Raw genomic sequence first — 15449 nt, 5'->3', positions numbered from 1 at the left:
ACAACATTTCCAGAAGTTTCTCTCCCCTCTGTGATACTGACAAGTGTCACTGCCTCTGAGCAGGCCCAGGAGAATGGGGAAGAGGGTTTAGGAGCAAAGCCCCGGCATCATTGAACCCGGCTAGGGTTCAAATGCTATCTCTGCCCCTTCCTTCCTGTGTGCCTGTAGCTAAACCCCTATCCTCAGGAAACCTCATCTTGCATTCCTCAGAGTGAGGTAAGGATTAGGCGAAGTGATTCATGAAAAACTGCTCATCATGGTGGCTGGCACACTGCAAAGGCTCAGCAAACATCGGGATCAATATCAGTATTCTCTCCTGCCAGCACAACAGGAAGAGCCCGGGCAGAAGGAGCCAGGAAAGGTGAGTCATCTCTTACAAAGTCTGAGTGAGCAGCCTACCCTCGTCCTTGTGAGAACCCTTCCTTGAAGTCACAAATAGATCGTCAGTTGGACTCAAAGTTAGTAGAAAATGAGGTATCTGTCACCCACATCTCATAGCTGTCACAGATTCCCCAGACCACCAGGGATAGCCAAATCAGATTATCATGTCAAAAGAGTTACGGGGCATCCACCAAAAACTTGCCCAGAGTTTGATTATATAAGTGTCCCTTTACACAAAGTCCACAATCGCCATAAAGCTGCCCATGAAAGGAATCACCTCATTTCTGTCTTTTTCAGCCACATCCTTTTGAGGGTACCCCATCTGCTGATGGCAGGATTCAATGGAAATGCCTGAAAAGGGGCTTTAACACACTCGACTAGGACCTCCACCTGAGGCCAGCTGCGCTGGCTCCTCCTCTAGTCCAGCCTGGAGCCTGTCCAGTCACAGGATGCAGACTATCTGGTTGGAGATAAACCTCACCAGCACAGCCTTTGCCACAGTGGCTGTTGGGTATGTTATTAGTTACTTTTCTTATTGTTGTGACCAAAATACCCAACAAGAAGTAACTTAAGAAGGGTATGGTACATTATGGTGGAGAACACATGGGAGCAGAAAGCAGAGTTAAGGAAGCCAGGAGGCAGAGAGACCCTGAAGTAGAGCGGGTTCACCTTACCTTTGTGTTGAGTCTAGGGTCCCACCCATGGGTCGGTGCCATCTACATTTAGGGTCTTCCCATCTTAATTAACTCAATCTAGAAACTCCCTCACTGTTGTGCCCAGAGGTTTGCCTTCTGGATGATTCTAGGTCCTTCCATACTAACCATCACAAATCTATCCTGTCAATTTGATTCTCCTGTGGTCCCTGGGCCCTCTAGGCTCACCACCATTTCATTATGCAGGATGCATTCATTTCAACTTCAAAGGCCCCCATAATTTTTGACAATTACAACACTGTTTAAATGTTCAAAGCCCAACTCTTCAGAGATTCAAGGCAAGCTCTTAGCTTCGAGCTCCTATAAAACAAAAAAGCAAGTTACATAGCTTCAGTAAATATACAGTGGTTATACTGGTTAGTTTTTATTGTCAACTGGACACAACTTAGAGTCACCTGGAAAGGGGAAAGCTCAGTTATGGAATTGCCTTGGTCAGACTGGCTAGAGGCCATGTCTGTGAGGGATTATTTTGATTGATGATTGATATGGAAGGGTCCAGCCCACTGTGGGTGCACCTTCCCAAGGCAGATGGCCTAGGCTATATAAGAAAGCAACAGAGAACAAGTCAATAAGCAATGTTTCTCCTTGAGTTTCTTCCCTGACTTCCATCAATGATGGAAAAGTGGTACCATGTGAACAACATTGCCAAGTCTTGCTACCAGCTTAAGATGCAGTCTGGCCCCTTTGGGCCTCAGTTTCAGAGGCCTCTGTGTGCTGATCCCATAGAAACACTTCCCTGGACTGTTGTTTTTGAGTAGGGAACTCCTTCAACATCATTTTCATTTCAGGCTCTCTCAATTCAGACCAATGTTATCCTTTCTTAAAACTTCTTTTCACTAAACAGATTAGTCCTTTACTTTCTGATCCAGCTTCATTTGAGTTCTCAGGGCACAAGTAGGATGATGCAGTGACATGATTTGCCAAAAACAGTGAACAGCCTCTAGTCCAGTTCTCCTCTGAGCTTTAATAAGCGGGGCCTCTACCTTCCTCATTTCTTTTGGCATTCTGGTCTTCCAAACTCCAACCAGATGTCCCATTAAACTCTGGTTACAGCATTCTAGGGTTTCTCTAGCCCCAAACTCCAGACCCTTCCACAGTCCTCCCACACACTAGTTCCAAAAACTTACAAACGACATGATCAGGCCTCTTACAACAGCAGTACCACCCCTTGGTACTAGTTTTCTGTATTAGTTCCTTTTCTCATTGCTGTGAACGAAATGCTTGACCAAGCAACTTGAGGAATCAAGGATTTATTTCGACGTATAGTTTCAGGGAATGTACCTTGTATCACGCTGGGGAAGGCATGAGAGTGGGAATGGGAGGCAGCTGGTCAGAGAGTGTCTGCCATCGGGAAGCAGAGACCAAAGCTGGTGCCCAGCCACCGCTCCCCTTTTCATTCGGTCCCAGCCCCCGGCCCATGAAATGCTGCCGCCCACACTTAGAGTAGATCTTCCCACCTCAGCTAACCTAATCTACAAACCCCCTCACAGACATGCCCCCAATGTCTAGATAATTCTAGGTCCTGCCAAGTTGATAGCCAGTAAGAACCATCACAGCTTGTGTGATGGGAATCCCCAGATTAATCTTCTATCATGCTGGTGAACTTGGAAGTCAGACATAATAGGCCCACCGTAAGTGTTTTCTGAATGTTCCTAAGTGCCAGATACTGTCTTTCTCCATGTTTGCAAGAAACAGGGTAGAGTGTGACTCGGGAGGAGCTTTGTTGGCCACATTGCTGTATGTTATATCTAAGGTGTTGCCTAGGACTGGGAAGAAAGTACAGGGAACCTCATTCAAACAATACAAGAACCTTTCACGCTCACCAGAAATATAAAGAGGGCCTTCAACCCCAAAGAATGACAAATGCCATTCTAATTAGCAGTACTCACACTGGGGCTACTGGATATGTCTTTTCTATAATCCTCACAGAAAAACTTGAGGTTGGTGAACAACTGTGTAGATTCATTACTGAGCCAAAAGAGATGGAAGCAAAGGTCTACGGGAAGGAATAGTTCAAACAGAGACATCTTCAGTGAGACCACTGCAAGGCAACATTTCAGGGTCATTTAGTTTCTTATTGCATTTTAATGACCAATAAAGAAGATATAAAAATGTCATATATTCAGAAACGCCAGAATTTTGCTTTCTGGTTATTTTAACAGATCAACTGCAATGTACAATATGATTTCTTTGAAAAATCTCAGGCCAAACACTATCATCAGTCTTTGTGCTGTGGATCTGTGAGCTTATCACATAGTTGAGATTAAAGTGAAATGAAGTTAAACAGAAAGAAAAGTTTTCTCTTTCCTTTTCTGGCAACAGAAGTGAGAAATCCTCCATAAACTCCAGTCTTGGGCGTTGTCCCATTGTTTGCGTTGACTGGTTTTTGCCAGGAAGTTAAAATGTTCCCATTCTCAGGCATTATGTAGTATTGGTGGGAACATGTGAGGGACTCCTGGGGTTTTCAGAGGTGAGAGGCAGCTTCCAACCTACCAGCTTTGTCTGCACTCTTCACCATCCAGAACCAACCCCGAGTCTGCCACAGGAGGTGACCAAAAGGGCTGCAGAGAGCAAGGGACACATCTCAGCCCCCGCTCACCCTGTGCTCCATGGGTGGGAGGGGCTGTGTCAGGGGCTGCATGACTCTGCCTTCAGGCTTCTGCTCTCACACATCCATTGCCTCCTCTCAAATCAACCACAGGACCTTTACAGTCGAACTTCTGCAGCTAGTAACATCGCAAATGCAGAGTCAGGCTTCTCAGCAAGGACTTCAGGCTTGTCAAACTCAATCACCTGAAAATCAGAGAGGCACTGAAATTTTCAGAAAAAAAATAAAAATGTACACACCACAGCCCTGACTGGGGAAGCCTTTGAGGAGGTAACGCCAACCAGAACTTTCTGCACCTTCCCATTTTCCATGACCAGGACAAGGTCACAGTTGAGAACCGTGTTTAGGCGATGGGCGATGGTCAACACTGTGCAGCTTTTGAAGGCATCTTTTACAGTGCTTTGAACAAGAGTGTCTGTCTTGGAGTCCATGGAGGCGGTAGCTTCATCAAGGAGAATGATCTGTTAAGGAAGAAGCATCGTAAAAGCCAAAACTGTACAAAGAGGAAAATGCATAGCCTCAGTTCTTTCCTAAAAGATGAGGAAAAAGCAAACACAATAAACTAAGCACCCATCTTGAAAAGCTACAGAAAAGGCCAGAAATAATGTCCAACCGCACCCCCTCATCATCCTGAGAGGGATTTGTTAGAGGGACAAGATAGTATTTTCTCCTTTCTTAAAGTAGTTTATTCAATCCAGTAGGAAGGAAAAAACATCATACATTGCAACTAGGAAGGAACACGATGAGAACCTTCTGTAGGACACAGTGTGTACACAGTATGAGCCAGCGTAGGCATGGTGACAGTACTTGTATTCCTTTACTAGAGCTGCTGGAATAAATTACCATCAACTTGGAGACTCGGAGCAACACAAATTCACATCTTACATTTCCAGAACCTGGAATCCTGCAATCAAGACTGGAAGCTGCATTCCTTCTGCCTTTCCAGTGTTTGCAGGCCAACTGCATTCCTCAGCCCTTTCCTACCACCACATCTGCTCTCTGATGCTCCTGCCTGCTTCTTATACTTCTTACAGAGACACATGGAAATACACCAGACATTAGACCCACCCGATCCAAGACAATCTTCCTATTTCAAGATCTTTAATATCCTTATAACAACAAAGTCCCTTTTGCCACATGAGGGAGCATACACGTTTGGGGTACATGACAAGGACATCAATTTGGAGTTGAGAAGAGCATCATTCTGTCTGCCAAAGCACTGTTTGGATTTTACAATTTGAAGGTTTAACCTCAACCCCTAACTATACTTGACCTTGTCAAATTACTTAACTTCCTCCCATATAAAGAGTTCATGTCTTATTATTTACACAAAGCATGAAGCCGCATAGCTACTTCACAGTGAATATTGCCACCAAGGGCACTAAATGGTCCCCTTTCCTTCTGTGAACACCTCTTAAGAACACATCAAGTGGATTCACATTGATTAATACCCGACTAGTAAGATTTCTTTTTCTTTTTCTTCCTTAATTGTTATGTGGACGTGTATGTGCCTGTGTGTGAGTACATAAACACATACATGCAAGTGCTGGCAGAGTCCAGAAGAGGGTTTCAGATCCCCTGGAACTGGAGTTACAGGCTGTTGTGAACCACATGATGTGAGTCCTGGGAATCGAACCCAGATCCTCTGCAAGAGCAGCAAACATTCTTAACCCACTGAGCCATCTCTTCAGTTCCCAGAAAGTAGGATTTGTTAAAAGTAATAACAACAATAATGACAACTGTCATTCTCTTTCTCAGAATCAGTAAGGCTGGTTAAGTCATTAGGAAAGATATATATATATATAAATTTTTCAAATCTTATAAATGAGCATTCTGAAGGCTTGGGTGTCCTGGGTACTGTGTCTGAGGTCTCAGAATTATTCTGGGACAAAGGGAAAAAGTTGAGAGCATACTTTTCAAACTCAAGCCTCCTAGGAGACTGGAGAGAATGCATAAGCAAGACCTCCCAAAGGGAAGCCTAGATAAGGAAGGTGCCACTCCTGAAAATGGCTGTTATTTTTCAATTGTTACCCCTCACAACTTTGTCTTAAGAGAAAGTGATCGGTTTTTAAATTACTGCATTGCTCTGTCTTTGCTGAAAGACAAGCGGGTACCTCTGCCTCCTGGATTGAGAGGCACTGCAGGGAATATCCAAAATTTGACCAATCCATTTTCCATGCTGTTTCCTTACTTTTGAATTACGGAGAAGTGCTCGGGCCATACAAAGCAGCTGGCGTTCTCCCACTGAGAAGTTTTCCCCGTTTTCTGTGACTTCTGCCTGTAATTTCTCTGGGAGTTTCATTATCTATAAAACACAGAAAATGACACATTTATGCTGATGATCTATAAAATTGTCCTGTGTCGTCTTATTGATTGCCCCTCCTCTTGCATTCATCAGCTTGCGTTATCTTACAATGGGAAAGAAGGTGCGAAACAGCCATCATTTCAATACTGCAAGCTGGCACCAGGAGGGCCAGGGTGTGGGAGACGTTAATAATGTAAAGCCAGTGTGACTCACCAGAAAGGACAAATCATGCATCTACTTCTAGTGAATATTTAAGCAAACGGAAGTGTGTTTCGGGGTTGCAATTTTCATGGGTGAAACAGAGATTGGACAGGAGTGTTTCCAAGATGTGATGTGCTTCCATCACAACAAACTAAAGTGGCTTTGGGAGTTGCTTGCCTCAGCTGTGACTGCAGCTCCTAACAGGACAAGGTCTTATGTCATAGACAACTCAAACCAGTCACACTTGTGACCCCAGAACAAGCTACACTATTCATCATTCTGTTCTGATAAAGCTAGTGGGTCCACAGGCCAAGTAATATGGCCTTCCCCTCACTCTGGACCCAGATGGACCTGGATTCAAGTCTCCATCCTGCTACTCACTGGCATGGACATATTACTTCTTTGAGCTTTAATTTTATCATTTCAAAAATGAAGGAGAAGAGTACCAGCCTCTGAGGGCTATGCAGAGAACCAAGAGAGATGACGGTACATGTAGAGCTGTTGTCTGAACGAACCAGAGAGCAAACAAATAGTACTGTGGTTGTTTTTGATAATCAGGAGCAATAAGGATTGAACTTCACTGACGTACGTCACTCCTGTAAATTCACTTGACCAAGTGCTGGCCCCAGGGCCAGGTATCTGGGGCAGTGGTATTGGGAACGGACTCATGCTGGGAAGCCCCAGAGACCTACTGTGTCTCTCATGAATGTTCTCTCCAACACATGCCACAGCATCTCGTCAGTGTGACTCTCCAAGGGATCCAAGTTGAACCTGTGATGAAGCAAAGGAAAGCAAGCTGGATTATCAAGGACGAAACAGTGGTGAGCACCGTGAAGATGAGGATGAGGAGGAGATGTGACGTCAGGAAGGCCCATGGGTGGCCTCTGGAAACTGTAGAGGGTAAGGACACATTCTCTTCCCAATAGCATGTTGAGGGACAAGAAGAGGTGTGATGGGAGGAGCTTGTTCAGCCCAGGCCACAAGACCAAGGACCCACAACTCTCAGTGAAGGAGCAGAGACCTTGGAGGCAGGCAGGAGTGAGAAACCCCACCTAGAGGCAGACCAAGCACAACCACACCAGGGTCCACTGCATCAACACACAGCAAAGCATATGGACCTTATACAAGTTCTTGGCAAAGAAAGGGGAAAAGAAACTTGGCCCAGCATCCCTTTCAGCCTTCATGACAAGAGGCATGGCTGCAGATTCCTGCTCCCACCCAGGAATGCGAATCGAGTGTTTTGAGGTGCATATCACACCAGTCATCTGATCAGCTTTATAGAGCCTCCTTATTTCACCCTGGACCAGCTGAGATGCTCGGATCCCCCTGTGTGAGTCACAACCTTGGTCTTCCTGTACTTGATCAGTTTCTGTTCTGTAGCAGGAATGAACTAATGCACATGCCAAAGCCCGCTGCACACACAGGCCGGGCAATGACTTAGTCCACTGCGCACTTGGGGCCACTTTTGAGAGTGGTCATTGCTAACCCTGATGTAATGTCAGAACACAGGCATAAAATAGGGTTGTTTGGGCCAACTGTGATATCTGCTCACTCAAAATATAATAAAATCACTAATAATAACATTGCTAATGCTATTAAAACTATGAATATCACTACAAATAATGTGTTGATATTAACAATGTGATAATATATTATAATACCAGCAAGACTCAGGACACTGTTCCTCAGCCCCTTCTAAATCTTTAGTAAAATCCAGACACCAGCAAGGCTTCTGAGTGCCTGCACAGGCCAGTTCCCTGAGCTAAGACTGCCAAGAACAGCCATGGCCCGGCAATTTCTCAGCTACTCGTTGGCCCAATATCACCGTCTCCAAACAGTAATGCACGATGATTGAAAACAGCTACCTTACTGTACCTACAAACAGGACAGGATCTTGGGGGATCATGGTCAGCTTGGTTCGGAGGTCCTCCAAACCCACAGTGCAGATATCCACCTCGTCAATGAAGATGGTTCCAGAGGCTGGCTCCACCAGACGGAACAGGGCCATGCCCAGTGACGATTTTCCTGGGGACAATAAGAGCAGGAACAACAATCCAACAGCGGTTTTCACTTCCATCATGTCCAAGCATTTAATTAAGGGAATTTTTAATGCGATGAAATGGATCCATGTGGATGACTTTGCAGGCAGACATCACTCACTCTGGGGGACCAAGCTGCCCTAACACCATTAACCTGCCAGTCCCTATAGAGGCCTTTAAGCACATAACTCATCTTCTGGGCCTCATTTCTCCAGAATTATTCTCATTCAATTAATTCAAAAACTACTATGTATTTGCTTCCAACTCTCCACACCCAATCAACCTGAAACTCTAATTTACAGTAAAGAGATTTGAGGGGAAAATAACAATGAATCCAGCACTTGTTGCATCTCTCCGATATGGCTTAACCAGCACGTCCAGTGCAAATTCAAACAAACAACCCCAAAGAAATAAATGCCGAGTTTGTCCTCACCAGAACCTGTTCTTCCCACAATCCCAACCGTCTGCCCACTTTGGATGTTCAAGTTCAGCCCATCGAGCACGAGAGGGGTGTTGTCTCTGTATCTCATGCGATAGTCCTTGAAAGTTATCTCCCCACGGCTTGGCCAGTCTTTGGGACAGGTCCCCACTTTGAAGGGGTGAGTGTGTTCAGGAACACAAGTCTGAAAAGCAGAACAGCCATTGACCAACTAGACAGCCACCGGTTTCCACCAACCTAGCTCACTCATTCCACAGCTGCCAATGCTGGTGCCTGTGGTGGTGAGTGAGACCCATAACCCTGTACTCAAGCCCAGTGTGGTGCTGCACACCTGCAATCATAACATTCAGGAAGCTGATGCAGGGGGATTGAGAGTTCCAGGACAGCATGGGCTACATGAGATACTCCACACAAAAAAAGCCGGTCACATTTCAGTGGGGTACATTAGGTAATAAAAAGGAGTATTGTAGTAAGAAAGTGACTTGTTTGGCAGGTGGAAGCAAGCAGAATAAAATGATGTGAGGGCTGAAGAAGGCGTCTCTGAGGATGTGGCACTAGATGAGACCCAGAATACAGAAAGGATGACAACTACCAGAGTTTCTGTCCAGGACCTTCCAGACATGGAGGACAGGTACTGCAAAGCCTGGCAGCCAGAAGAACCTTCAGTAACTCCAGGTATGAAAAGGAAAGGCCGTGTAGGGCTGGAACTTAGTGAAGGAAGGGCGGATGACTTAGGGGGATAAGCATGCGACAGCTCACACTGAGCCATGTGACCTTGAAGCTGTGGGACAAATCCAGAGTGTACCTTGAGATTCAATCTAATTTCAGTGTCTACAAAAGCCACCAGGGTGCTAGGGATAGGAAGATGACAGAGAATGAGGAAGGGCATGCTTAAAGATCTTTAGAGTTCACAGAAAAAAAAAATTGAGCTGTCTTCATGTGCACCCCAAACCTCACCATCAAATGAACACAAAGCTGGCTCTGTTAGGAGACCAGTCCTTTGTCTCACATTATCATGGCCCTCCCAGGTACGAGGAGTCCACGGTGCCCATCAGAGTGACTGTCCAGCCCAAGTCTCTAGTCAATAAGTGACCTCAATTAGCTGAGAAAACATTTGCCTTCTTAGTGGGCATTTTAAACCCCTATAAGATTTGGAATTAAAAATAAAAATATTTAAAAAGAACCAATACTGTACTAGCAATGTTTTTAGTTTAAGGAATCTGCTTATTTTATGCTCCAAATAGTTGGAGTATTTACAGAATTGGGGCTTGAGAGTCTAACTTAAAATGTATACTTGAATAATTTAAATGTGGTTTTAAGTCAAAAGCTTTCTGCTTACATACGGAACTGTCCCGAGACTCCCAAGTTCACTACATTCACAAGCTCAGTTAGACACACACACCCAGGAAGATCTGTGTGTTAAAGCAGGTCATGGGGGCATTTTCAACGGGAAATTGAATGTGCCAAATTTTAAAATGTTAAGAGTGTTGAATTTAGCTTGTAAAGGGGGCCAAACACCGTCCACAAAAGTGATTGCTGGGTTTACGTAGACAGCCTTTCTCAGAACAGTTGTGTTCCTACACTGCACCGAAAAGCTTTCAAAGAAGAGGTGAACTGATCTTCTTTTGCTATTTAGAACTTGCATCAAATATTAATTTTCAGACACTGAAGTGAGGCCCTGAATTTTGGATTGGATTGTGGATACAGGTTTTAACAGGACGGGTGACGGGTCAGACTTCAGTTATTAAAAGGATCCCATTAATATACTGAAAAAAAAAGAGGAAAAGAGAAAAACAGGGACTGGAGAGATGGCTCAGTGGTTAAGAGTATGTATTGCTCTTCCAGAGGACCAGAGTTTGATTCCCAGCACCCAACTGGGTGGCTCACAACCACATCTGGCCACTATGCTCGCTCACGCTCTCTCTCTCTCTCTCTCTCTCTCACACACACACACACACACACACACACACACACACACTCACACACTCGCTCACACAATTAAAATTTATATAAATCCTTAAAGAAAAATCAAAACATGACCGATGGGAAGAGCCTGCCCATTTTCCGCTGTTCACTCACTCCTTACCGAAATGTACTCCCTCAGCAGCTCCGCGGAGGTGAACTTGGCTTGGGTCTCTGTTCCCGTTCGCACACACACTTGCAGCAGTCCACTGAGCTGTTGGAAAGAAGCAGACAGCTACTGAGGGTCCCCTTCCTCCCTTGGTCTGCACAGTTTTACTTTTGTAAAGTCTGCCACTTCAAATTACCTGCTTGGGCTCAGGCAACATGCAAAGGAGGCTTGCAGTCCCAGGCAGGCACAGAAGGCCACATTTCCTGTTGGGATGCTTTGCATTTAAACATTTCCTTTATACTTAAAAACAAATGGTATTTACATTTTCTCTCTCACTCCAGATGGTGAGAATCATCCCACCACCTTGATCACTCCTGTGAGCCAGTCCCAACCGCCATGGAGAGGAGATTCATCCGCCAAATTGCTGGGGGTTGGCTCCTTGCTGCCACCTGGTGGGGTGCTGCATCCCACTCCCACTTCTTAACGCCCCCATCAGGGGCAGTAAAGCCTTTGAAAACCACCAGCAGAAACCAGAGAACTGTTACACACACCTGCCCCAGATATAAGAAATCAGGATCCAGGCTGAGGGAGGTAGTTTGCCAAGGGGACCCACTTTAGGCCAGGATCCCCCGGAATCTAACTCCAAGATTGGTGTGCAAGTCATAACTGGGGCAGGTTGGAGTAGGCCTTCTCCCCCACTGCAAATGTCTGTATCCAAATCTCTAGAATCCAAGAATGTTAGCCCATTTGGAGAAGTACCTTTGCAGCTATGACTAAACACCCTGCATGCCTGGTTGGGTCCTAAGACAATAACAAGCATCCTAATTTAAAAAAGGGGAGAAGGGGATATCCGGAAGAGAAAGGGAAAGGAGACAGAGGCAGAAGTTAAAAGAGGGCTGTTCCAAGCCAGGAAATGCCACCAGCCTCTGGAAGCTCAACAGAAATGTAATAGTTCCCTGGAGCCTATGGAGAAAAGCGGCCCTGAGGACACTGTGTGGACTCCAGACCTCCAACATGAGGAGAGAATAAATTCTTCTTGTTTTAAGGCACCAAGCTCTAGGGGATTTGTTGCAGTAGCTGCTTGAATGACTACAACTGTTAGTTCAAAAAGTAAGAGGGCGGGTAGGAGACATGAGGGACCAGAAGGCCACTGAAGCGTGAGAGTTTAGCACCGGAAGCCGCTGAGACCTGTCTAGATGGGGACTTGTGAGAGGCTATACAGGCGCACCGTGACAGGCCAAGGAGACTGGGCTCCTCATGGTTGTCCCTTTGTGTCTTAGGGAATGGAATCCACCACTCCCTGCTGACATCCAAATCTACAGATGCTCAAGACTTGAGTATGAAATGGCATCGTGTTTGCACTGAACCTAAGAAAGATCTAGTAAGTGACTAGACTTTCACAGAAAGGGGACAGTGCAGTCAGAACTGGTGGGGAACGGTGGGTGATGGGGGGGGGGGTATAAGATAGATGAGGAGGCCCCTCCAGGACCTCAGAGAGCTCTTCTCAGCAGGCCCTTGTCACCTTTCCTGCTTCACACAGGCCCAGGTGTTAGGCTCCTGCTCTCACTCTTCCAGGTCTAACGTCTTACTTACATCATCAGGGGGCATGGGTGACTGCATACCACCACTTGGTCACACAATCACGGCCTTAAAAAGTCAGATGCGGACCCCCACCCTTCTCTTTTCTGTTTCCTCTCTGCTGTCTGCTCGGCCCCGCTACCCTCCTCCGCCAGGCCTGGCTTCTCCGTCCTATCCCCTTTTCTTTCTAATAAAGCCCGTTCTAACTCTGGTAGCCGTGGCCCGTGACTCTTCCGCCGACCAACCAGGGCCGTTCAATCTTTCGCCAGGGCTTCCCATTTCTCTTGGGCCTCAACCTGAGTGATTTTACCCTCATCCCCTCCCTCGGGGCAAAACCTTGTTTGAGCTGTGTGCTAGAACCTAAGGCCTGGTGGGCCGAATGTCGTCAGATGGTCAACTGCAAAACTGCAGCAACCAGCATAGCCCGTGCCTTGTGACAGCCGCTCGGAATGCGAGTGCACATTGCTCCCAAGAAGGGCGCAGATATATTCAGCTAAACACAAGAGTACCAGCTCCTAAATGTCTGGCAGCCCACCCAGGTCCAGAATCCCCACATGGGCACAATGCAGACCCGAGTAAGCACAAGAGCTCCATTGCACTGTATGACGTCACTGTCCCTTGGCACTCATGCTCTGCCCCATGGTGTTACACACCGATTTCTCGTCTCTCTAGGGAGTTTCTTCCATTCTCAGGTGAAGCTCTGTCACTTCGAGTCTGTGTTCTCAGACAGGACCAATGTCAGAAGGACCCACATCCAGCCAGAGAGCAGGCATTAACACACCTCAGTACATGCAAATTCTTCTCTGGCCCTGCAGGAATGTTTGGTGACTGTCTCCTAGGAAGCTGATGCCCCAAAGCATGGCCTTAGTTGGGCAAGCTGTTTTACTTAGACCAATTAAGGCAAACCTTTCATCTGCTAGATGCTTTAAGAGGCACCAATGAAGACATCCACTACCAATGGGGAAAACTGGGTTACCCAAGCAAGATTCATTTTCCCACCTCAGAGCACTGGAGATGTCTCTGTTAGGTTGAAAAGAAACTCCAATTCCCCAAACTCCAAAAGGCAGTCCAAATATGCAGAAACAAGCTCAACCTGGATTATAGGAGGATTTCTGGCAGTTAGATTAAAGCCAGCATTCCTCAGGAACTTGTGAAGCTGGTTTCCATCTACCAAAAAGTTTAGTCCTTTCCCTTACCTCTGGCAGAAGGGACATATGACTACTTGTGGTACCTATCAGCATGCCAAAGCGCACGCTGGCATCCAGGCTCCCTCAGTATGGCCTGCACCTGTTGCACATTTCAAAGACTATCCTAGCATTCTAGCCTTTCTCACCTCTGCCCATACCCTAAACTTACTCTAGCTCATGTCTCTCATATTTACAATAAAAACTTTTCCCCTTAACCACACCACGGAGTGGGCTTGTCGTCAGTTTATACACGGTCTATAACTTCCATCCCAATATGCTGTTAAAATGATGCCAGAGATGTTTTCGGAAAGAACACCTTCCACATCCAGATGATGGGAGAGATCTCAATGCATGAAAGTCACACAGGGGGCATCAGATGAGAGCCTCTGCTAAAATGGAAGGCAAAGGTGCTTCTGAAGTTTAGAGCTGAGCCCCAGAGGCTCCCGGTGTGAGAAGGGGGCCACAAAGAGGCAGGCTGGTTGGTGGTCTGTCTAGAGGCAGCTGCTCTTGGTGGACCCACCTATGCCTTTCTTCCTCTTCCCCCCAACCACAAGTACACACGTTTCCCCCAAGTTCATGCATAAGAGCCTGTGCGTATGTGTGCACACACACAGGCAACCGTTCCTAAAGAGAGTGAGTTGACAACCTGGGAATACATGGGGCTCTAAGAATGGTACTCTAGGGAAAAAACAAAACAAAACGCATTAGTTCTAGTGTGTAGTGCTACAGCCCATGCCTTGGCTGCTTTGAGAAAGGGAAGCAAATGTATTTAAAAAAAAAAATCCCACCCCAGCACCTGTAGAGTTAGAGAATATCCCAGGAGGGGAGCGACAAGGCCACACCCTGAAAAGCCAAACAATTCTCCTGTCCTTAAGTACAGATTAACAGAGCGATAGATAAACAAACCAAGGGCAGGAAAGGGCAGAAGCTGGATAAACAAAAAGAAAAACTGACCCTGGAGAAAACAGACATAAATTAAAGACGAGGAGAAGGGGGTGGTTAGTATTAATATCCTTGGGAGAGGGCATGCTTCAGTCATTTAAAAATGAGTCTTTTAAAGCCTGAAAGAAAGAGAGCTTGTGGAAATTTGATGTGTGGATACATGGTTGCCACACTGAAAATTCAAAAGCACGGCTGGATTACAAAGCTGAGGAAAATTCCTAGAAAATAAAACAGAAGAAAACTGTCCAAATGAGGAAGCAAAGGGAGAACACTGGGGCCGGAGATGGCTCAGAGGTTAAGAGCACTGGCTGCTCTTCCAGAGGACTTGGGTTCGATTCCCAGCACCCACATGTTGACTCACAACCATCTGTAACTAATCCTGGGCATCCAACACCCCCTTCTGGCCTTTGCAAGTACTGGAATGAATGAGGTTCACAAACAGGCAAAACAACCGTACATGTGACATAAAAATAAACAAATCTAAAACAAGGGAGGGAGAACATTTTCTGAGTTGAGAAGAGATTTGACTTTCATCTGAAAGGACCAAGAGCAGAGCACTGTGGGACAGGGAGGAGCGTGGTAGAGCATGCCTGTGATCCCAGCACTGGGAGCCTGAGGCAGGAACCTCTCAAGCTTGCCTCAGAAATAAAATAAATAAATAAACAAACCCACTATCGAACAGAGTATGTTTTAAAAGTTCCAAATTCAGAAAATCTGTCCTGAAATGCATGGACTCAGTGGAGAAGGTTCCAGACAGGACCCTAGGAAGCACATTCCCGGGGACAAGATTCGGGCACCAAGCAACCTTAGCTTAAATCATGGCCCACGCAGGGCAGATGTGAATCTCTCCAGATCTCATTTTTCTCATCTGTAAAGCAAGACTTACAGAAATAGAGTTGTTGAGAGCAGTGAAGGAAGTCATTTATGATGCCTGGGGGACAGGGAATGCTGTGTGCTCTCCTCTTGTATTACTATTAAAAGAGAA

The 15449-nt window shown here is 46.0% G+C and overlaps 1 protein-coding gene across 7 annotated transcripts in view; it reads right to left on the bottom strand.

Annotated features, from left to right (window-relative positions):
* Positions 1-1607: 1607 nt before the first annotated feature.
* Abcc12 (ATP binding cassette subfamily C member 12) overlaps positions 1608-15449 on the bottom strand; it is a 75075-nt gene continuing 61233 nt past the window's right edge. For 2 of the 7 annotated variants that reach the window (XM_052728769.1, XM_052728765.1), the window contains 7 exons: positions 10773-10862; positions 8681-8870; positions 8074-8233; positions 6901-6979; positions 5894-6007; positions 3999-4163; positions 1608-3887 (listed from right to left, as the gene is read on the bottom strand). In XM_052728769.1, the coding sequence (XP_052584729.1) occupies positions 3801-3887; positions 3999-4163; positions 5894-6007; positions 6901-6979; positions 8074-8233; positions 8681-8870; positions 10773-10862 (885 nt within the window). In that variant the 3' untranslated portion in view covers positions 1608-3800. The remainder of the gene's footprint in view (positions 3888-3998; positions 4164-5893; positions 6008-6900; positions 6980-8073; positions 8234-8680; positions 8871-10772; positions 10863-15449) is intronic. The other 5 variants (XM_052728763.1, XM_052728764.1, XM_052728766.1 and 2 more) reach the window with 4 other exon arrangements.

This window comes from Peromyscus californicus, unplaced genomic scaffold (assembly GCF_007827085.1).
Source record: "Peromyscus californicus insignis strain IS unplaced genomic scaffold, ASM782708v3 Scaffold_8__1_contigs__length_139910024, whole genome shotgun sequence".
Taxonomy (NCBI): Eukaryota; Metazoa; Chordata; class Mammalia; order Rodentia; family Cricetidae; genus Peromyscus; species Peromyscus californicus.
The sequence above is the reverse complement of the archived record's forward strand: the minus strand, read 5'-3'. Positions and strand labels throughout refer to the sequence as shown.